The 23,572-nt window shown below is 38.6% G+C and overlaps 1 protein-coding gene across 1 annotated transcript in view; it reads right to left on the bottom strand.

The window, feature by feature from the left end:
* Positions 1-1,673: 1,673 nt before the first annotated feature.
* The window catches only part of LOC149288320 (lipid droplet-associated hydrolase-like), a 58,031-nt gene continuing 36,132 nt past the window's right edge, over positions 1,674-23,572 (bottom strand). Inside the window, exons 4-6 of the mRNA XM_089491871.1 lie at positions 21,007-21,247; positions 9,748-9,830; positions 1,674-1,874 (exon numbers count right to left, since the gene is read on the bottom strand). Coding sequence (XP_089347997.1) covers positions 1,674-1,874; positions 9,748-9,830; positions 21,007-21,247 — 525 coding nt within the window. The remainder of the gene's footprint in view (positions 1,875-9,747; positions 9,831-21,006; positions 21,248-23,572) is intronic.

Here is a 23,572-nt window from a genome sequence, read left to right as displayed (position 1 = left end):
TATTTCCTTTTATTTGCCAACCTGCCCCCCCAGTTATGCACATCTGCCCCCAGGGTTGCCACTCTGCCCCCAGAAATGCCTTATACCTCCTATTTGCCACTCTGCCCCATGATGTGCCTTTTAACCCTCTATATGCCACTCTGCCTCCAGAAATGTCTTATACCCTCCTATATGCCACTCTGCCCCATGATATGCCTTTTAACCCCGCTATATGCCAGAGTGGCATATAGGGGGTTAAAAGGCATTTCTGGAGGTATATATATATATATATATATATATATATATATATATAAAACTGTTAACAGCAATCACACTCCTATCAAGCCAAGTACATGCTGGAACCTGGGGATGATAGGAGTGTGAGTACAGCCTCCCTATGCCATGCTACCACCACCACCCCCCTTACACATCCATGCTATCACACACACACACACACACTCATTCACAAACATTTAAATACTCATTCATTCTTCACACATTAATCACAAAAACCCTCCCCCACCCCCTTACCTGAACTGCAGATCTCTCACTCGAAGACTTCTGCAGGGGCCCGGCTGTGCGAGCAACTTCTCTGGCCCCGCCCCCAGAGGAAGGAGGGGGGAGGCAGAATTATGTGACACTCTGCTAGCTTCCTGTTCTCCTGCTGCTAGAAGAGATGCTGCTCGCGACCAATGCACCGGTAAGCAGCCTGGCCCCAGCGGACATTTTTTTGAGGTCTGATTAGAAGACGACCTCGATTATAAGACGAGGGGTATTTTTCAGAGCATTTGCTCTGGAAAAAACCTCGTCTTATAATCAAGCAAATACGGTATATAAATTATACATTTATTAGGCAACCACCCTATGTTTATACCATGGGACGGTTATTTTAACGTCAGGAAAATGAGAACCCCAATGCAGGAAGTTGATTAGATGAAGCAGTTCTGATACATTTAGAAGCAGATAATGGGTTATTTTAGGCATTCTCCAAAACAATGTATCTTTACAGGACACAAGGAACAAGCCGTAGCAATTTTATCAATACATGTCGCTATACCAAAAGCTGCAACGGTGTTGTCCATTCACTAAAAGAAGAGTTGATAGGATATTGGCTTTCAGCTCCTTGAGGTCACTATGCATTATGAAGAGCCAAGCCCAGTGGGCTTCTGGGACAGGAGGAGCCTGGTTGGCCCTGTACGATGTATAGTTAAATCAGAGAGATTTCCTCACCCATTAAATGGGTGATTATACCCGTTAAATATATATAGTGAAACGAGCGAGTTAAAATGTCAACTCTCCTGCAAACTCTCTTTAGATAATCCCTTTCAAACAGGAGTTCTAAGGGTGGCTTATCCGCAAAAGAGGCGTTGCAGCAGCTGAGGTCTGTAACACAAGACCAAGTCAACAAACAGCTTATTATATGTTTGTGTATAGTGCTGACTTGTACAGGCTTTATAAAACGTATCACAGGCGTGAATAACATGCAGCCAACATTTCAATGGCAGGAAGTCCAGGGTCCTGATGGATGAGTAGTTATAATTCATTGTGGACTTTATCTGAGCTATGTAAAAAGCCTGTTATTGTATAACGTGTGTTATCCGAATCACATAAAGCTAATTTACAAGAGTTAAATATATATATATATATATATATATATATATATATATATATATATATATATATATATAGCTTCACTACCATATAGTCCCCAAATCTGATTGGCCCTTTAACCAGTGAGTTATCATGGAAGCTACATCTTTGCTGGATTCTAACACAAACGCGTGCCTGATTCCTTTGTCACAAAGTAAAATACTGCCTTCGGGGAACTCCTTCTTCATGTCTTCATAATATTGGACAGGACACCAGTTGTCTGTGGCCCCGTAGTAGAAAAAAAGCTGGAAAAAAGGAAAACTAGGTTTAGATTTTTGTATGTCTTTGGAAACCCCCCCCCCCCATAAATAACATTCTGTATCGGTTAGCTATGGATAATACCTTCGGTTTGCTTAAAATGGAAAGAATCTGGTCTAAAAAGTACTAGAACAACATGGCTGCCAACTGCCCGGAGGTAAAAACATCTGATTTTTCTTCTTCTTAATATGGAATATTTCAAATGTTCAGTGAAAGCGGAACACAACGAGCATTTCAAAATGAAATATAATCTCCAAATTGATGTTAATAATATATAAAAAATGACAGAAGGATAAGTGACTGATTCCAATGGCGTGGAAGGGTCATCACAAGTGACTCCAAGTGTCAAGTTGTTGTGCACGGCCCATGAGTTTGGGATATCTGTCCTTGAGGAAAGGGGAGTTAATCTGATTCAGTCATTCTGATTGGGACCCAAGTGCTGAAACTAAGATATCCAGAAATCAGGACCTTTTTGTGGACCTGGAACTCCCACCCCCAAAAAATAAACACTTTCATTGGAATTAACATGAGCGTCAGATTTTGTTTGCATTTTAATAGAATGTCTAGGATTTCTGTCCCTCTTGTATCACAAGACGGATTCCATAAAGGCCCCCCCACCATATAGTATCTTTAATATTTTAAAATTTATGTCTGATAGATGGGTAAAAAATGATCAAAATTAGAACACAATCTTTCTTTTAAGGGTTTTTATTGCTTAGTTGCTCTATCCTCTTGGTAAGCTTCAAGGAAGAAGGAAAAAACGAATAACTCGGGGAGAGCGATGAATGTAAAGAATGGGTAAAGCAGTAAAGTGGGGGAATAATTTGGTAAATCCTATTCGGTATGTTTGGCACGTATAACTATGTAGTAATCCTATGTCTTGAATATTGGATCTAGTAGAATCAGGTTTAGGTGTTTAATTGGTGTGGAGAAGAGAGGACTGGTTTCTCCATCCGCCAACCTTCATGATCTAGGGGTGGAATAAGACTTTATTTGCCCATAAGGCAGCTATAACTGCTTTTGTGGCATTTAGAAGGTGAAAGAAGTCAGCGTTTTTGTATTTTTACACGGAAATATAATTATTTTCAGTGATCTGTCTAATAACGCTCTCTTCCATTACTGCAGAACCATTGGACGCTCCAACTAGATGTCAATAAGGGTTAATCTAGCCATTCTGCACCATCAAGTATCTGGGAAAGAGGGGTCAATTGTTTGCATAAATAACCTGAGTATGATACCATCTGGACAGTCATTTATAACCTCAGGTTCCAGGCATGGAATGTATCTACTGATGTATAGGCAAAGGTCGGGGCGCATAGATATGTGGGAAAAAAATAAAACAAATATAGTGTAATAAGTCAATACGAAAAAAAAAAAATAGAGATGTTAGTTGCACTCACAAGTGTATAAGAAATTGAAAGCTCGTCAAAAATCCATATTCTCTTTCGTCTTAGGAGCTTCTGTGTAGAAGATAAGAAACGAAATAGTGCAATAAAAACGATATTGTTTAATGAATATAGATTAAAAACTTACAAACAAGTAGGCATAACAACTGGGTTATGCGTAAAAGCAGTGTCCTTTATAAAGATAAGTTTTCCAAAATAATAGAGATATTTTGGAAAACTTTACAATTATTGAAAACCTGGACTTTACATGGACTTGATGATCATCCACTTATCTTTATAAAGGACACTGCTTTTACGCATAACCCAGTTGTTATGCCTACTTGTTTGTAAGTTTTTAATCTATATTCATTAAACAATATCGTTTTTATTGCACTATTTCGTTTCTTATCTTCTACACAGAAGCTCCTAAGACGAAAGAGAATATGGATTTTTGACGAGCTTTCAATTTCTTATACACTTGTGAGTGCAACTAACATCTCTATTTTATTTTTTTCGTATTGACTTATTACACTATATTTGTTTTATTTTTTTCCCACATATCTATGCGCCCCGACCTTTGCCTATACATCATTTGTTATAACACTTATGAGGAGTGTTGATCTGCGGGAGCAGCAAGATTTGTAGGGTACTGTAATTTATTTTATATTCATTTTTCAAGACCTACCCACTTGTGAAGGTGTTTCTTTTCCGTTCTATATGGAATGTATCTACACCTGTGTTGGAAAAAAACAAAGAGCAAGCTTCACACCCCTCACACTGCATCACGACACAACGTTACCCCACAAATACCCCATCTCTGTAATGGGGCCAAAACAGAATGAGGGAGCTACATGGACCTTAAAAGGCCTGAAAATGCCCCAGCATGTTACTGACAGCTGAGTTCTGCAGTGTGTGTGTGTGTGTGTGTGTGTGTGTGTGTACATGTGTGTATATGTACGTGTGTGTGAAAGCCGGAAATTATCACTTGCTTTCAATCTCACAATTAAGATAATTACACGTAAACATTAATATTCCCTTATCATTTATATATTTTTAAGTGTATTTGCTTGTTCACAAAAGGATCCAACATCAATGTGTGTTGCCACGTGTTTGTCACTAAAATACAAGCGGCGGCGTCTTATTCAACAGCATTGAGCATATAAATTCTCATCAAAATAAATAATATATAAAACGGGAACAATAACAATTTTTTTTCTTTGCCGTGTAAAATATCCTCAGTCAAACAAGAAACGGCATCATAGCCCTAAAATACTGACAAATGAGTCCCTACTCATAAATATTGTCGTATCCATACGGTGCGCTCCACCAAACCACAGATTAATCCAATTTATGTATTTCTGCCACTCGCTTTCGTTCTTTTATATGCACGTCCATGTAGAATGTTATAGTTTTTGGGGGTGGCTTGCGAACAGTATGTACGGAGCTGGGATGATTATTAGCTCATGCGTATATGTTGTTCTGGATTGGGAATGACAATTTTGAAAAGCTAATACGATGCACCTGGTGAGACAGAAACACAGTTTATGTGTCTGTATTAGTCCACATAATTATGTCATTGTCAAGGCTGGATAGCAATCTGTTTTTCATTATAATGAGAAAGCACGAGTGCACCAGATACGTTGGGTGTTAAAAAAAAAAAATAAAAAAAAAATGGGTGTCAAAACAGCACGATTGAAAGTGTCAATTAAATCCAAGTTAAAAATATTTCGTAAGCCGGAGAGGAGAAAAAATGTGTTGGACGGAGCATGGAAGAGACGTGTACCTAACGTATGTCACCATGGTAAATACTCAGACCTGGTTCTTGGAAAAGAAAAAAAAAAATACAGATTTTTTTTTTTTACAGAAGCCTTTAATAGTGTAAAAAGTGTGATTTACCATATTTTAATTTCTTATCAAGCAATTATTTAACTGATTTACATGCAACTATGTTCCTGTCCTCTTGGGATGTATCCTTCTTCATTGAATGCGGCGATACATTTACCCCCCCCCCAAAAAAAATCCATACACTTTCCTAAGTGCAACTTTGAGAGATGACATCCATAAGAAATTTCATTCCCCTAAACAGCCAGGTTGTCTGATTGAAATTTACTGTAGAAACATCTGGTAACACTTCAGGAGAGCTGAAGGCTCCCAAGAACGATAAGCAATGATCATCCTGCTAAGATGTCAGTCTGGGGAGGAGAAACGCGAGTGTCGACCACATCATTTCACATCGGGAGTCTGGTGGAGCAGGTGATTTATGGAGCCCCAATGAGGACACTGAGTAATGAGCTGTAACCCCCCCCCCCCCGTACCTGCCTTTCTCCATAGTGTAAGACTGGGCTATAATTCTCTTTCTGTAAAGGACGTGCTCTTCTGCCTATGTAAGTATGGGCCGCAGACCCTCGCGCTCAGGTCTGTACATTTGGTAGTCCCATCCCTGGGGCCAGACTATTTATTTAGAATTTTTTTTGCATTTTTTATTTACAATTTTTTTATATTTAATTTTTTATCAATAATTTTTTTTAAATGTTTTTATTTATCTTTTTTTTTTTTTTATTCGCTCTGGATAGACCCTCTAGGAACTTTTTTTTTATTATTGTTCCAGTGGAGGAGAATTCTCAGTAGAACTCTCGTTTGGGGCATCCACTTGCGCTTGCACTGGGACACTTCATGTGTCTCCGCACGGCCAATGGGGACTGATCCTGCTGACAGCAGAGACTCCAGCCTGACCTGCCGTGTGTTTAGGGTTTACTATCTCATCCTAAGCCAACGTTGGTTCTTTAGCCCCTTAGTCCTGCTCAAACTTATCCAGCTCTACGGGAATAAATGTCCACCTGTACATTCCAAACACAAATCATTTCACGTTCATGTAAGTCTTCATCATATCATATCATATCGCACTATATGCATAAACGATGGTCCTTGTTTATAAAGAGATGATTATTCGTCCCAATTAAGTCTTCCCTGTTCTTATGATGCTTACTGTTTCAGACAACCTTTGAAAACAGGAAATTGATTGGATAATGCACATCCTTTTCTCTGATTCCTTTAGTTAAACTTTAAAGCAACCATCTCCAAAACAATTATAACAATTGCCCGAGCCGTAAGTTTTTTTAATAAATCCATTTAGTGATGATAAAAGGTGTGATGGCAAAAGTCTAAACCGACATGCTTAAAGAGTAATATTGTAACACTGTCTTGAAGAAGACAACGCTGAGACTTTACAAGTTTTCCAATATTGTCGCAATAAAAAGTTATCAACAAAGACCAAGTATATCCGTCTTTAATACTTATGTTTACTGTCAAGTGGCACGCTCAAGAAAATTTATTTTTATAGTCCAATCCTCAACAAATATTTCCTCCTTGGGTTTGTAACACACATTGAAAAGAAGTAAATAAAACTCTTATTTCACTTCATTCGCATTTTATCGATGACATTTCCTATTCGAATTTTATTGCTCTGTTTTCCGCTATGTCACGCTTTTGGATCTGGCTCTAGAACCTTTGGTTTTAGATATATATTTATATATATTTACTTATATATATATATATATATATTAAAAAAAAGGAATAATTTAGACTCCTGACTTTTTATACTTGTGTCAATTTCACAAAATGTAACAATGTTTCTGGACGAGGCCTCTGTTGTTCGGGCAGAACAGGAAACCGGTTAATAAGTACAGTCTAGAGAAACATTTTTTATTTCTGTAAATAACTTAGAACAGACCAAACAAATTTTGTAACAGATGTTGAGAGCGATGTTGCCCATATTTTTTATGATACATTAGTCAGATATTAGCAGCTGTTTACATGAATAATATGTTTGTTAATGCATCTATCAACTTGAAACCATCTGCATTGTTTTAACTGGAGCTGGTCCTTTTAAATCAACTGAAAACGTACAAATCCCCTTCCCCAGAACTCCGTGCCCCATCAGGCACTCGTGCAATAGTTAAATCACGCCGTTATGGAGTCATTAGGCATGGCTTTTTTGCGGGTAGTTAAGGCATATCCAGGAAATTTTGATAAAAGGGATAGGTGGTGGTTGTTACAATATCCTAACTTTTGTGACGGACACCGCTAAATAGAGCTAAACCTTTATTTCTTTAAAAAAGGGGAATCTGTGACCGTAATTGTACTTTTTAGTAGCGCAGGTGTTTGGGGCACAAAGCTGATGGCCTTCTGATGGCAGATGAATTTTTTAGAAGGCAGTAATTGGATAGACCCAGCTCGACCCTCTTCCCTAAACCCTCAAGGGTTATACATACACTGCCACACAAAAGTTTGGGGTCAATTAGCTTCATGGAAAAACAAGGAAAGTTCGAGCCGTAACATAATTGCCAAAGGGTTTTCTAACAATCAGCCTTTCGAACTTACACTTGGATCAGCAAACACGACGTGCCATTGGAACACAGGAGTGATGAGAGTGATAAAGGAGTGATGAGAGTGATAAAGGAGTGATGGGAGTGATAAAGGAGTGATGGGAGTGATAAAGGGCCTTTGTACGTCTATGAAGAGATTCCATTAAAAATCAGCCATTTCCAGCTACAATAGTAATTTACAGCATTAACCCCACCTGCGCTGGATTTCTGATCCATTTCATGTTATTTTAACGGACAAAGTTGGCTTTTCTTTGAAAAACAACAAAATGTCTAAGTATATATTTAGTATACATTAGAAATCCATCCAATGCTTAATCCATGGGAGCAGCCATCTTAACAAGCAAGACCAAAAGAACGGGAGAGACGTGGTCTGAGTTTGCACAGTGCCGCTACTTTATTATTATTTTTATCTTTTATTTATATAGCGCCAACAATTTACGCAGCGCTTAATACAATACATAAATTCAAGGGGTCTGACAAGACGAGAATTGACAGACTAAGACAAAACGATACATTAGGTGGAGAGAGCTTGGATCGCAAGCTTACAATCTAGAGGGAATGGGGTGAGGACAAGCATAAGGAGCAGAGAAAGGTGAGAGGTAGTGCGGGGTTTTGAGATGTTTCCTGAATGTTCGGAGGGAGGGTGAAAGCTGAAGGTTCGGTAGAAGTAGGTTCCAGAGATATGGGGGCCCGGGGCCCTAGACATGTTCCCCAGTGGCATAGAATTCATACAGTTAGATCAACTGGCAGAACCTTGTGGAGCCAATGGGAGATGAATGCTCTCTTCCGTTCACAACACAATGTAATACAGACAAATATAAATATATTACGCATAACGACGGATATTACATGGGTTACTAGGAGCACAAACGTACCGGGCAAAATAAAATTAATTAAAACATGTCAAAGCCGTTCCAAAATCCAGAGGACATGTATTACGCTAATTACAACAGCAACATTCGGAACACAAGACCTCAAATAAAAATATTTTCAATCACTCCCTGGATAGCGTTAAGTATTCCTAAAGCCGCACTTGATGTCAGACTGGAATAATTTAGTGCCTCATCTTCCATCAGCTTCAGAACACGGAGATTCAAGCAGGTTCCAGGAATAACTTTTCAATTTCACAGTGGTTGGCAAAGCCAGGTGTTAAGATTGGCTTTTAACTTACGATCTCTATAACTACTAAACACTATAAATTTTTCAGAGTGGTAACTTGCCAACTGTAAAGAAACTAAGGTTTTATTGCTTGTTTTTATAAACTTCCAACCCTTATAATTTTAACCCACTTGCCCTGTCTATAAACTACAAACTATGAATGGATGCCAGCTTTTTTTTTTAAGGGAAATAAACAGTCGCTTATTTACTAACAGTATTATCCTTTATTTCATTCCAGTATATATATATATCCATTAGCAGATGGGACAATATATTCAGCCATATTCATAGAGAAACATTAATGCAATTTTTTTTAATTCACTTTTTTTTTTGAAGTTTTTCCTTCTTGTTTTGTACTTTTAAGGGTAGAACGCTATAAATGTAAATTGAACCCAATTCAGATTCTTTTCCCCCAAAATGCGTTTTAAAGACAACAGGAGATTAACAAAACTTGCCACAAGGGGTGAGTGAATATAGACAGACTCGACGTATTGGTTATAAAGATCAGAGTGTGAGAATTCTCGTCCCATTAAACTTGCCAAGACAGCATCTTGAATTACTAAATATTCTTGTAAATGCCGTGTTGACTGTAAGGAGGTTTCCGCCACCTCTTTACTTTTTCGTTAGCGTGCAAATAAATGCAATTGGCACGGTCAATGATCTCATTAGTGCATTGGGGGAGGGACTAAAAAAAAGATAAACGTAAAAAAAAAATGATAATAAATAAAATTTAAAATAAATATTTAGTTAGCTTACTCATAAAATGATCAAACAACATATTGCAGTTAAATGTTTAAATTGTTTTGGTAATAAATGTATAATATATAATATATATATTTTATATATATAATATATATATATATAATATATATATATATATATATATATATTGTTACACATTTGTTCATTTTTATTTTGGTAGTTAGTATTACCTTGCTTAAGTTTTCTTTGATGGTTCTGTTGTCTCGTTCCACAACTTTCACCATTTCTTGGCTGCCCATGTACATGGCATTTGCTGTAAAAACAAACAAAAGAAATCCAACAATAAATAAAAAAAACACGTCTTATAAACATAATTGCGGTATAAAAAAAAAAAAGTTATAAATGGAGAAGCTTGGTTAGTCAACAAAGCATTTTCTTATACTTTCCAGCCGTACCAGATGCATGGGAAGGTTAGAAACTCGGTCAACAGATGGTAGGTAAAGGAAATGAGGGATTCAAGGTGAGCTGATGGTTCTTTCTTGTGGAGATGTCCTCACAGCCGGAGGTGAGGTTTAAAGTGGTTTAGTGGCTAAATTAAGCACCAGGAGGGATAAAGAGAGGTCGTTTGTGAATAGGAACAATGACCTTAATAAACAATAAGTCATGTAAGTAATAAGAGACATTTTATCCCATGGGCAAAACAATCAATTGCCCAAGGCCTAGTACTGTCAAAGACCTATCACCATGCCATCCGCGTTTGACCCCGGACTCTCCGCGATTGTAAAACAATATCTATGGTTCTACGTATGTATCCGAGCCCGATTTAGAGAGGGATAAAATGGTGTTACCAAGAGCCATCTGTCCTACTTCTTCACAGGTCACAACATCTTCACCGCAACAGATCAGTTGATTTAAAGTTGGCTACGCATGGGGTGTCGCAGTTTGCCTAGTCTTGTCGCTTAGAAGCAAAGACATATGGACACTGAGCCAGAGATGAGATGGATAGGTGATATTTGTAATACCTAAAGCAGGTAAAGGAATAGGGTAGTTTGAGGTGATATTTGTAATACCTAAAGCAGGTAAAGGAATAGGGTAGTTTGCAAGCAAAATGGGTTACTTAAGGAGACAGAAACCTTACCTTCACAAACCCATCTAAAACTAAATCTAGCAGGGAAAACTAATTGTTGACCATTTTATCTAAAAATGATTGCTTTATGTATATACTAGTACTTTACACATTACAAAATATATACTATATATGTGCAAACAGTAGGAGCCCTTTCCTCCTCTAATACTTCGTCTTAACGTATGTTCATTTTATTATTTATGTTGTATATTATCTGTTTTAACCTTATAGTTCATCGTATGTTGTACCCTGGTGTAATGGCGCTACGGAATCTGCTGGAGCCCTAGAAATCCAACCTATTGTAACGTAGTCTGTGTTACGATTAGAATAGAATGTGAACTTACAGACTTTATTATTCATAGGATTTTATAATAAGTTTTATGTGCCTAAAAACACACAAAAAAAATATTTATTCTTTATTTTTCCAAGTTTCAAAAATGAACATATCTTTAACTTGTTCATTTATACTGATATTATATATATATTTAAAAAAAACCCCAAACTATTAAACTAGTAGTTCTATTTTGTTCTCTCTTGTCACATTTTCACTTCGGCAACTGTGTTCCCCCCTTAAATGTAACACCATATCACACACTAATGCCTGGCCAAGCATCTGGGGTCCTCTGTGACATAATGTACATACACTACACAACCGAGCCATAGGAAAATAAAGAGGGTCTACGGTCCAAGAAAGATGTTTTATATATTGGGAGAAATCTAGACACTGCGATCCTTCCTAACACATGTAACTATAAACCATTGTTGTGTAATGCGTGTCACGCTACACACAAAATGACTAAACTCTTAAAATTCACTAAAATATAGTAGGAATGGGGGGAGGGTAGATATCCCATATAGTGAAGTATAATGCATCATTTGAGAGTTACAACCCCCATTTCTCCACTGTTGCCAAGTGTCTTGGAACTCCACGGACAGTCACTAGATCTGGATTTCGGTCCGAGGTACGGGGCAGGGATTTTTTTTTTAACACCGTATCATATGAAGACATTTGTTTAGAGCAGGGGACAGGGGAGGAGGCGGTTTACAAAACATCGAGGCTGAAGTTTGCAACTTAATCCACCGACATATGCCATTAATTTGCGTGGGATTATATTAACAGGTTGGCACATGAAAACCAACAACTACTTAAACCGTTCCCCCTTATCCATCATTAAAAAAGTTAACAAGCTTTGCGCCTCTCAACACATACGGAACACTTTCATTGTATCATACTATATGTAATTTATTGGGGGGCATCGCTAGAGATGGCTAGGACTGTGAAACTAACCGGGTCCCCCATGCGTTATAGCAAAGTTCATATCCATCATGTAAATTTACTGGATTTATTCAGCCGCTGGTAGAATTTCTATTTGTTCTTCCCAAATTTCGCTGGTTTGCGTTTTCTTATTTCTACACGTCCGCCGGGCACAGAGAAGCAAACGCAAAAGGGGGGGCTATGAGACCCTCTTTCATGTTTGGGCTTTAGGTAATTACATTTTCATGTAATAAAGCTCATTGTGTTATACAAGTATTAGTCCCTCTCCCTATCGCACGTCAGAGAAACGGATCACTGTAAAAAAAGTAAAATGGTAAAATCTGGAAATTTCACCTTTTTACAGTGAACCAAACATTTTTATGAAAATTCTTTAAAAAAAATAAAAATTTGAGTGCAGCCTTTACAATATTTAATGTTTTTTTTTTATTTTAAAGAATGAGGGGAAAAAAAATGGAAAAATAGCCCTAAAGTTTTTTTTTTTATATTCCCCCCCCCCCTAAAAATCTTTACAAAAAAAATCCAGTACATCAAAAAAAAAAAAAAAAAAGTGTTTGGCGACAATTATCATTCTGACATCGTTACATACCCTGGAATATAGGTTATATTGTCCGTATATAAAAATGTTGTATATAGAGTTTTATATATTTACTGCTACCAAAGACAAGGAATGTTGTACTAGTCTCAAAACTTGAGTGGAACAAGATTTATCCTAAACACGTCACCAAATTAGAAACACACTCAGGCACATGTAAACATGCTATTAAAACATGGCATGACAGTGGGTGAACCGGTATCAGCTGATTTGGTGGTAGAATGTTGGTGGCTTGAATATTAATCGTAAAACTCCATGGGGTATTACAGATGTGCCCCTTATTCTTCAGGCCACGAGGGGTCAATTCTCTGCCAATAGCTGCAGTAGAGATTTTAAGGCCAATATTAATGTTCCCCTCCTCTAGGTGGAGCTAGAGGACATTTTTTCAAACGACTATGACCACCGCACCAGTCATTCACTCCTCAGATACGTATTTAGTACCACGCCGTGCAATATTTTTGAAGTTCATACTCTTTAAAGGTCATCCTAAAACCAAATGTTAGTCCAATAAAAAAAGATACTACCGCAAACTCCAATACTCATGTTTTTGGTATTTAAACCACAGGACCAATACGGCTATCCTCGACAACATTAACTGTTGACATAGTAAAAATAAATAAATCGTTGAATGAGTAAATTATTAGTCCACATTTGTGTCGGCCACGGTTTTTGGGACTATAATGTTATAATGAAAGGAGCATATAACACCGGACTGTCTTCTCTCTTATGTCCAAACACCTGGTCTCTCCGCTCATCTAATGATATTTGTCTGTCCTCTGATCGGATTTCCACTTCTTCGCCTACAAGATTTCTCAGGGGGTGCTCCCGTTCTCTGGAATGTCCTTTGCTGACTTATCTGACCCCCCCCCCTCCGTTTTCCTTCAGTCCGTCAAAAACTCCCTCAAGATCCACTTATTCTGTGTATCAGTTTCCAGTTGTAACAAAATCAATCAATCAGTTCCTGTTTCCCCTTCCTGAAGGGTCTTTCGGAAGGATTTATATCACAACATAACACACAGACACCTCTACAGAGGAACACTTTTATTTTCATGGTCGTGGTTATCGGCATGGCTAAGACAGAGGGCTTTAAACTAGACCTTTTTTGATTTTTTTTGACATATTCATCATTGTTTATGAAACAAAGACATTCAGAAGAATAATAATGTATTTTATTTACACAATGTCATTTATGAACCCATTTACTGCTGATTATACAGATTATTGTGATGTTTTGGGCTGTAGAACCCAGCATACATTCTGCGCTTCTAGAAAAGAGGGGCATCGAACGGGATTTAGGATCTCTTATAGGTAAGTACCAGATATATGACAACAGATCCAGTGCCTATAGTTACCCATCACTTGAGTATTACTTTAACATTTATAATCCCCAAATAAACTACCTTATAATTAAATAAAATAACAATAAAAAAAACTCAATGTATGAAAACTCCCAAACAGAAGGAAGCAATAAACTTCCTTATTATACAAAATCTAGCGAGTCCTCTATTCTCAAACTGAAGTACGCAGAATCTCAAGATTATATAAATCTGTAATTTCTGACGGACCAGTATTTCCCATTATTCCATGAATTTTGCATCTTTTCCTTTTCTCCGTTTGGGATGACTAGTTATAATTTATAAAATAGGTTTGTCATCAAATTTATAGCTTTATAAAGATTAAAATAATATACATTTATTGGCAGTTCAGTAGCTTTCAGGATATATAACTGAAAACATTCTGTGGAAAGACTGCACAGACTTAGAAAATGTTTCTCAGGTTATTAATGTTTTAAATAGTGGCAAATGGGTCGTTTGTGGCTAGAATGTGGTTTGCCGCTGTTGACGTGAGTGTACAAAAACCAGACAACTAAGAGGATCTGATATTCCATATTTACAGATTCTAAAAAAAAATACTGAATACTATAACTGTGGATGCTCTCAGGAAATAGAATTTTATGCAGAAAACTGTGAAAGGTATTTTTTTAGCAACTGGACAGCTTATATGACATTCCGGACAACGAAAAGAACAAAAAAAAAAAAAACCCTTTCCAATATTGTTGATTATTTAAGCAAATACATTTGTAAAGACACAAAGATGAAGGAATCCTGTGTATAGCACACAAAACATAACTTAACAAGATGACATCATAAATACATCTACCTGTGGCCACCAATGAAAGAATGCGGCTTTGCATGCAAATGAAGATATGGATTGGGGATGAATCAGTCCCAAAATGGTCCTAGTAGCCTCACTTATGTCGATGACACGGTTATTATTGTTAATGTCAAATGTCACTGATTTAATTACACATTATACAGGGCCAGACAAGCTCCCCCTGCAGCAGAAGCTCACAGGGGATAATATATATATATATATATATATATATATATATATATATATATATATATATATATATATATATATATATAGTGAAGTCAAGGGGCTGAAACGTAACTCTTCTATCTATCCAACCCTAGTAAACAGACCCCAATTGGCAAGACCAAAGACATGGAGCCAAGTGGTGTTGACGTGTCGGCAAATAATAGATTTTTAGATATAAATATCATATATAAAAAAAAAGTTTTTGGAGAAGATTAATTACAAATACAAACTATAGGTAACATAATCCATGTACATTCAAATCTGTGATGATTTCAACAGAAAAAAATAAAATAGTTTTTAAAAAAAACAAAATTTAATATCTTATTTGGCTAAATGGCTAATTCTGAATTACAGAAAATTGTCAAAAAATTATGATGGGAAATTTTTCAGCTTCCAGACAGATATTAATTCATTTTCCAAGAATACACGTTGGAAATCCTGTGTCGCTTCGAGGCACGTGTTTTGGCGGCCGCACTTAATTTAGATTAAAACCTTACGTCAGACCAATAAAGTTTATTAAACCATGTTTTAGTATTACATTTTTTGCATGTATGTCATGTTTGATACCTTTTCGGCCATTATTGTTTATTTTTTTGAAAAAATAGTTACATTGGGTATGTGGTTGGTATGTATGGAATTGTCTGAATTGCCTAAACTGAATTTATTTTTGCTTAACTATTTTTGACTGGCCTAGAACTTCAGCACTAAAATGTCTAAAAAAAAAAAAAAAAAGAAAAAAGAAGAAAAAAGAAAAATGCAACAGCAACTTTTTACATCCATGACTGTAGACAATTTTCTTCATTTAATGTTTTCTAGCTTCTCCTTCTTGGTGAAATTGTAGCATGGATGCTTATTGTGCTTACCTCTTTATCCATCTGTTCATCCACACATTTTGGTTGGAATTATATTATTAAACATGAACCCTCTGTACTTTTCCCACATCAACTCAATAGGAAAGCTTTCTACCCACGGGGGATGGGGGTTGGTGTCTCGTTAGATTCCCCAGAAATTGTCTGGAGCTGATCGGTGGTAAGTATATGACATGGCAGGAGATGTGGTCGGCCAAAGCATCTCCTTGAAGGCAAATAGCTGGAGGAAAATGCATATGGTGGAATTATTCAGTACTCCCATGTGTATGCAATGGGGTCCACTAGGAAATTTAAAGGAACCATTAATCAAATAAATTAAAATGCATATGGTGGCTGGCGTGTCCCTTCAATACACTTTATGGCCAGGAGACGACAGGAAACCTTGAAGCCAAGTGGCCCATTATGACACACATAGTATCCAAAAATGTAGAATAAGCACTGCTCCTTCCAGCCCTACAGATAATTGACAAAAGTAAAAGTGCACAAAGACAACCGATGGACACAGAAGGATCTAGTCATGGGGTAAATGCTACCAAAACCTTGGGTTGCTCAAGATAACCTATTTATTCCCAACAATTGAGCGTCTCTTTCCTGGGAATCCCAAGTTTGCACAATGTCCTTCTCAGGTCTGCTCGCAGCATGTAATTGGCAACGTCATACCACCTTCCTCCCACTTTATATGTTTGATGGGGCAAATGAACAGCTCTGCCATATCGCCTTATTCTGACATTGCTTATGCAGAGGTGTTGGTTGTCACAATCAGGGGCAGCTGCCAAAAAATAAAACTGACGACCAGAACATAAGAATGTTTCTTTGCTGAAACTGGAACACTGCAGATGTATCTATCCCCCATCAAATCTTTCTGTACACATTAAGGACCGTTAAATACCCAGAAGTGTTCAGCGTTCCAATGAAACTGATATTAATGAAGAAGAATGTTTTATTCTTACGAGGAAAATAACAATGTACTTTATATTTTATTATGTTCACTCTTTGTTCCGAGCTCCATTACAATGTTCTATCTGTAATAGAACAAACAGAACAATCAACACCAAATAAAATGCTTGGGGCAAAAAGCCAATCACTGCGGCTTCTATAGAGACACAGACTAATTAATCTGAATCTGTTTTAACTACATCCCAGTTTGACATAAAAGAATTTCCTTGGAAGAGAATCATGTTAACATAAAGATTTTTCTTTATTAATTTAGAAGACATTTTTTTTTTTGTTAACTTCAAAAATAACCTTTAATCACTTTTATCACTATTGCACTCCTAATAGACTGTAAGCTCTCAAGAACAAAGCCCTCTTCTCCTGTTGTATCAGTATGTATTAACTTGTGTTCTTGTTGTGGTTAATTTTACATTATATTACAACACCAGTAGATGGCTTGGCACCATTAACACAATAAGAACATTGACAATGCCATACGTCAAGACATACTGGTACAGACAGAGATGAGCCCACTGCCCCTGTGAGCTATTAGGAGGCTGAGGGGAAACGAGACAAAAACATGGCTGCCTAGATGAAGATGATTTGGTTTTAGTGAGGGTGATGAGGAGACTTCAATGGTCTGGAGGTTTTGAGGGTGGAGCAGATAAGATATCTAGGGGTGCATTAAGGACTCTGTAGGTAAGGGCCAAGAGAGCCAGTGAAGGGACCAGCACAGCAAGGCAGCAGATGAACAGTGATGGGATAAGACAATTAGTCCGGGAGAGGTGTTCAGAATGGATTGGAGGGGTGAAACGCCAAGGGTGGAGGCCAGTTGCAATAATCCAGATGGAGTATCGAAAGGAAACTGATTAATATTTAATTAGTCTCTTGTGTGAGGAAATGCTTAATCTGACATTTCAGGTGAAGGCTTTAGGAATTGGCGAGTGACTGTATAGGATAGATGAAGAAGACAGCGAGCCAAAACACCAAGGCAGAGAACCTGTTCTCTGCAGTAATGATCATACCTGGGAACTCCCCGGGTTTGACCCAGAGAACTCTGGGTGAAGCACCGGTGCTCTGGGTCGGGGGTGCGGGGTCTTGACACACCGCCGCTTCCTGCCAATTTTCCCATTAAATGGGGGCATTTCCCACGATGTCAGCTAACTGACATCAGCGGGAACGCCCCAGATGTCATTGGGAATGCCCTAGACGTCCTCAGGAACACCCACTGATGGCAGCGGGACCGCTCGGCGATGGCAGTGGAACCGCCCACCGACGGCAGCGGGACCGCCCACCGGCAGCAGCGGGACCGCCCACCAACGGCAGCGGGACTGCCCACGGCCGTCAGTGGGTAGTCCTGGCCGCGTCCCGCATGGGAAGGCCAGAGCTCAGAAGTTCCCAGGTATGGTAATGATACTGTGGATAGAGGAGACAGAGAGATAACAAACAACAAGAGACAATTAGGCGCACAGGAAGAGATCGAGAGATCAGGAGATGAGACTAGCCTGTTGTCGGCATAGAGGCAATAGTGAAATTCAAAAGAAGAGATGAGTCTCTCTATTATTCTCTATTAACACCTCCACCCTCCACCTCTCCCCACTTGGGTTACAAGGGTCTTACAAAAAAAGGCATTACTAAAAATAAGGGAAAAATGTGGCCAAATACTTTTATCTGAGGTAAAATTGTAAATGAGTTTAAACTCATGCAACACAGTGAGTTATTAAAAAAAATATTGCTCTCTTTAAAATAAAAAATCGGTTTAGTGGAATATGCACATCGACACAACGTGGATGGTTAAAGTTTACTTTTAGAGTTAACGGCTGGTATAAACTAATTTTCCCTCAAACTAACGGAGCCTTATGGGAAATCCTGCCCAGAAAGCAGGTCACTAATCTACAAACTGTGTCAATATTTGAAACACTTACACGAACTGTGTGTTTGTACAAAAAAAACCAAAAAACGTACGGCATCCTGTACCAGCGTTTGCCCAGTTCTGGGTCAATTTATATTAAACGTGTTGTTTGGCCGGAGGCCTGAAGAAGCATTTGCCGAGCGGAGCCTCAGGACGTTGTATGAGAAAAGCGTTTGGCCGGGGTCCCTTACCCTCGGCTCGTCACTAGGAGCGGATAATAAACAAACCACAGGAAGAAAAGTAAGGTCACCTACAAACACTCGCAGACCTCTTGCAGAGACCAAACGCGTTTTAACAGCCGAGGGGAACGCATCTAGCAAAATTATCGTGGGCCACACTCCAGTTGGAAAAAATAATCGCGGCTATTTTAGAGATACTGGATATTTGTTTAATGTTCTCAGGATGGAGGTGATGCGCAGCAAACCACGAATGATAATGAAATTCTGGAATTTAGCCTCAAAACGTGGAACGTCAAGTTTTGTTTTTTTTTTAATGCCCCCAGGACAGGGTTCCACAGGTGCCTGTGACTCAGTGTGAATTAAAAGCTGCGAGCCAGTGTCTTTTTCCAGCACCGGGTTACAGACACTTCATTCTGTCGCACTCTGCTTTAAAGGCACACTATTAGATAAAACATCCTGCCCTCGTATGACCCCGCGTCGGTGCGGAACCGCCGTGGATACGTTTACGATTTTCAGTTAAAATAAATAAATAAATAATTGTCAATGTATGTATCTAGAATATGCAAAAACGGGCAAAAAAAAATAAATTGGCAGAAAATGGAAATATACAAAACTTAAAAATAAAACCTTTATTTATACAAAAGCAGAAACGCTTTAGCGCGAAGGGTATCGCAGGAACGGGACTACTGTTTCGAATGGAAATTAATTGCTTTTAACCCTTGAGTGCCCAGGGGTCGGGGGCACACTTTTCCTCGTTGGGAGATGGGACAATCGTCGCTGGTATTGCAAATAGTTATATTTATACACAACTTCTTTTGGGCCAGCTATTTACAGCAGCTATGTAAAGGTAACAAAGATTTACCAAAAACACAATGATGGACATAATGAGCAAACTGGATCAAAACTTTCTCCGATAGCTTAATATTAGTATCATTCATTTTACTTTTTTTTGTTTTAAAACAATTCCAGTTTTCACATAATATAATGTTTAGAAATGGCTGCGCATTTTGCACATGTGTATGTCCTAGCTCTGTATATGTTCCAGCTCTGTGTATGTCCTAGCTCTGTATATGTTCCAGCTCTGTGTATGTTCCAGCTCTGTGTATGTCCTAGCTCTGTATATGTCCTAGCTCTGTGTATGTTCCAGCTCTGTGTATGTTCCAGCTCTGTATATGTCCTAGCTCTGTGTATGTTCCAGCTCTGTGTATGTTCCAGCTCTGTATATGTTCCAGCTCTGTGTATGTCCTAGATCTGTATATGTTCCAGCTCTGTATATGTTCCAGCTCTGTGTATGTTCCAGCTCTGTGTATGTTCCAGCTCTGTGTATGTTCCAGCTCTGTGTATGTTCCAGCTCTGTGTATGTTCCAGCTCTGTGTATGTTCCAGCTCTGTATATGTTCCAGCTCTGTGTATGTCCTAGCTCTGTATATGTTCCAACTCTGTGTATGTTCCAGCTCTGTGTATGTTCCAGCTCTGTATATGTTCCAGCTCTGTATATGTTCCAGCTCTGTATATGTTCCAGCTCTGTATATGTTCCAGCTCTGTGTATGTCCTAGCTCTGTGTATGTTCCAGCTCTGTGTATGTCCTAGCTCTGTATATGTTCCAGCTCTGTGTATGTCCTAGCTCTGTATATGTCCCAGCTCTGTATATGTTCCAGCTCTGTGTATGTCCTAGCTCTGTATATGTTCCAGCTCTGTATATGTTCTAGACCAACACTTATCATCATACTGCCTTGTGACAAACAATTAAAAATATCTTAATCTTCCAGAGGGACCCTTTGACTCATGAATGTCAACGAAAGAGAGGACCTCATTACCATAAAAATTAATTAGCATTTCCATAAAGCATCAGCTCAGTGTGGTGTTTGAGTCGGGAAAGTCACCCAAAATATCACATGACCGACAGCAATGGCGGCCTCCGGGTCTATATAACTTATGATTATATAAACCAGTGGAATGTCCTAACCAAAATTGCTCTTGCCAGGGGAAGGAAATACTATGCTGTACTATAGGTATTGGGAGCTTCGCCATTTAGTAAATAAAACCATTACTTTTCGTTTAATCCCCCCACAAGGCATACAACACAGAAATCATATTAATAAAGGATGTATAGGTTTTGGGTTCCATTTTGAGCCTGTACATATACAGGCTTTGTCATTAAGGGGTTAAGTAAAGATATCATATGAGATACTCTCAATAATTAGAATAATAGGACACGTACCTGCACAATCCACCCTGAAGAGGCTCAATGAGGCTGTGACTGAAGATTCATCGACAGACTTTACCCCCCGCAGGATAAATTTCACCACCGAGGCTTTTAAACTTTCAGGCAGAAAAGAGAGAAGATAGAGAGGCATGTATACGATATAGCGCAGGCTGCACAACAACGGGGTCATGATTTTGCCCTGGGGCGACTGAGCCATCCTTTCTATTGTCGGAAAGAGCAACACAGCCCTTAGAACCTGCGAAAACCAAGGGGTAAAGAGAAAACCTGGGTGAATGTTGGGTGGTGTACTGCAGATCATGAATAAGAATCCTCACCAAAAAAATTGCATATTTTTACTTTCAAAGCCTGTATTGTGAGTTTAGTATCCAATTGCTAGCACATCTTTAAAACCAAGACACATTGGGGGTAGTTGAGGTTGAACATTGAATTTGTTGCTATGGTGATTGCACCACTCTTCACCAAAATCGCTGTTACCCCATCATATTCCTCTAGGTGGCGTGTGAGCTGAGCAAGGTGTTGACCCATGACACACCATTTGACCCATGACGCACCATTTGCAATTCCAGAATGGGAGGAAAGATTCAAAGAAAGACGGAAGAAAGGGAGGGTATGGAGGAATGAAGAAAATGATGAGGTGAGGGGCCACTAGAGGGCGAAGTACAGATATTATCACTCCCTGACCAAAGCTACAGCTTTCATAGACTGTCTTAGGCCGCCTAGACCTTTGAGACACGAAGACATGACCCAGAGATAATCCTCTGGGGCCAAGAAATAGTGGAACTGGATGAGTCGTAGAGTGACATCTTTTCCAGGTCCCCTAACAATAATCATTAATCCAGCACTTAAACACATGAGGATACCAGTGAGGATCTGATCACACGCTATGGACAGAGCCTGTTCCTGTACAGTCCGAGAGCAGCAACACCCTGCGTACAAACAAATTATTGTCAAAATAATGGTCTATGATGGGCTGGATTGCATTTTGCCTACAGCTTTTGATCTCCCAATCAACAGTCAGATTCCGAGAGAGAGAGAGAACAGTTTGTTCAGCAGCCTTGAAATTACATCAAGTTATTTTCTATGGGTCGAGTAATAATTTAATGAGGAAATGTCACATCAGAGATAAAATCATAATTGAATCCAGCGGTGAAAACCATACATCACTTTTGGTATTATTTATTTAATGGTCCATTTTTAGTTGTTCAAACTTATATTTCACGAGTTCTACAATCACGCCGGCATTCCATGCAAATTTCCCATGATCCCTCAGCGGCAATTACTTTAGAATCCTACTGTCAACCCGTGCTCTGCATGCATTGTTTCCGCAAGCTGTGCAGAAGCCTCCCAGACTACAGATTGTTTAAAACCCAGCCATTCCTCTGTAAAGTTATTCCCATGACTCAGAAAGTGGAGAAGAAACATAAAATATGCTGCGGCAGGCAGATGGCGGCCAACAGAAAAATAACCAAGGTTAAGGACAGAAAAAACACCACAATATGTATGCTGCATATAAATATAACCATTAGGATTTGCATAATTGCATGGGTAATTGTAGGACAAGGAGCGAAGGAATGGGTCTCATAACCTTCTGGGGATTGTGCCCCCCAAAGAAAGAAGACTTGGCAAACTGGTTCCCGTTGTGTCCCCTAATAGGACACATTTTTGGTGAAGCCCTGACTCCGGGGGGGTAATTCTAAATTTGCTTAAGTTTTAAGTTCTCCATAATCAATACAGCCAGAAACGTTTATGTCTCCACAAACATCAACCTGATAAGGCCTCTCATATGTTCTTTTTGTACTTTTTGAGACTGAATACTACTAACAAGTAAATATTTTGTTCCTTTTTTTTCAGTATTGGTGAAAGTACAGTTACTTGGTAAACAAATTACTGTTAAAGAGGTTAGAGAGAAAAAACCCTCATGCAGGCCATTCTGGAGATAAAGTTGGACTTCAATGTTTTGTTTGGGGATCATGCTAAGGACAGCTGCGGACAAAAATTTTTTTTTTTTTAGATAGCAGTGAACATTTATGAATCAACCAATGGACATGCACTGTCCTTGGCAGATAATTCAATAGACACATGTAAGCACTGGTAGATCAGGCGTTGTGGTAGGAGACATGTCCAAGGACAAATGTGTCCATTGCGGGGCTTCTAGACCTCATTGGGGAATTTAGCCAGTGGTTTCCCCAAATTTGTTTGGAGCCTCGTTCCTGAGACCCAAAGACATAAATCGGTCAATGTGTCTCCAAAGGGATTAGCAGAGCTATCCGTGGACACCTTGAGATGTTCATCCATCAGGTAAGGTATAGCTGGTGGTGTCAGCAGGATAAGCAATACTTATTTCCCAAATAAAACCAGTAAAAGAAGATAAACCTTGAATACAGATTTCTGAAGTTAGTAATGATTGTAAATTTAACTGATATTCTTGAATAACCCTTATCGGTGACCTCAGAACAGAGGAAATGAGAATTGTACATACAGAACCATTGTCAAAATATAAGACCTGCAAATTCAATTAAAGATTAATGAAGCAAGCAGAGTGCTTTTATAGTACATTAAA

Source organism: Sceloporus occidentalis, unplaced genomic scaffold (assembly GCF_023333645.1).
Source record: "Sceloporus occidentalis isolate IW3139 unplaced genomic scaffold, rSceOcc1.0.p SCAF_52, whole genome shotgun sequence".
Classification (NCBI taxonomy): Eukaryota; Metazoa; Chordata; class Lepidosauria; order Squamata; family Phrynosomatidae; genus Sceloporus; species Sceloporus occidentalis.
The sequence above is the reverse complement of the archived record's forward strand: the minus strand, read 5'-3'. Positions and strand labels throughout refer to the sequence as shown.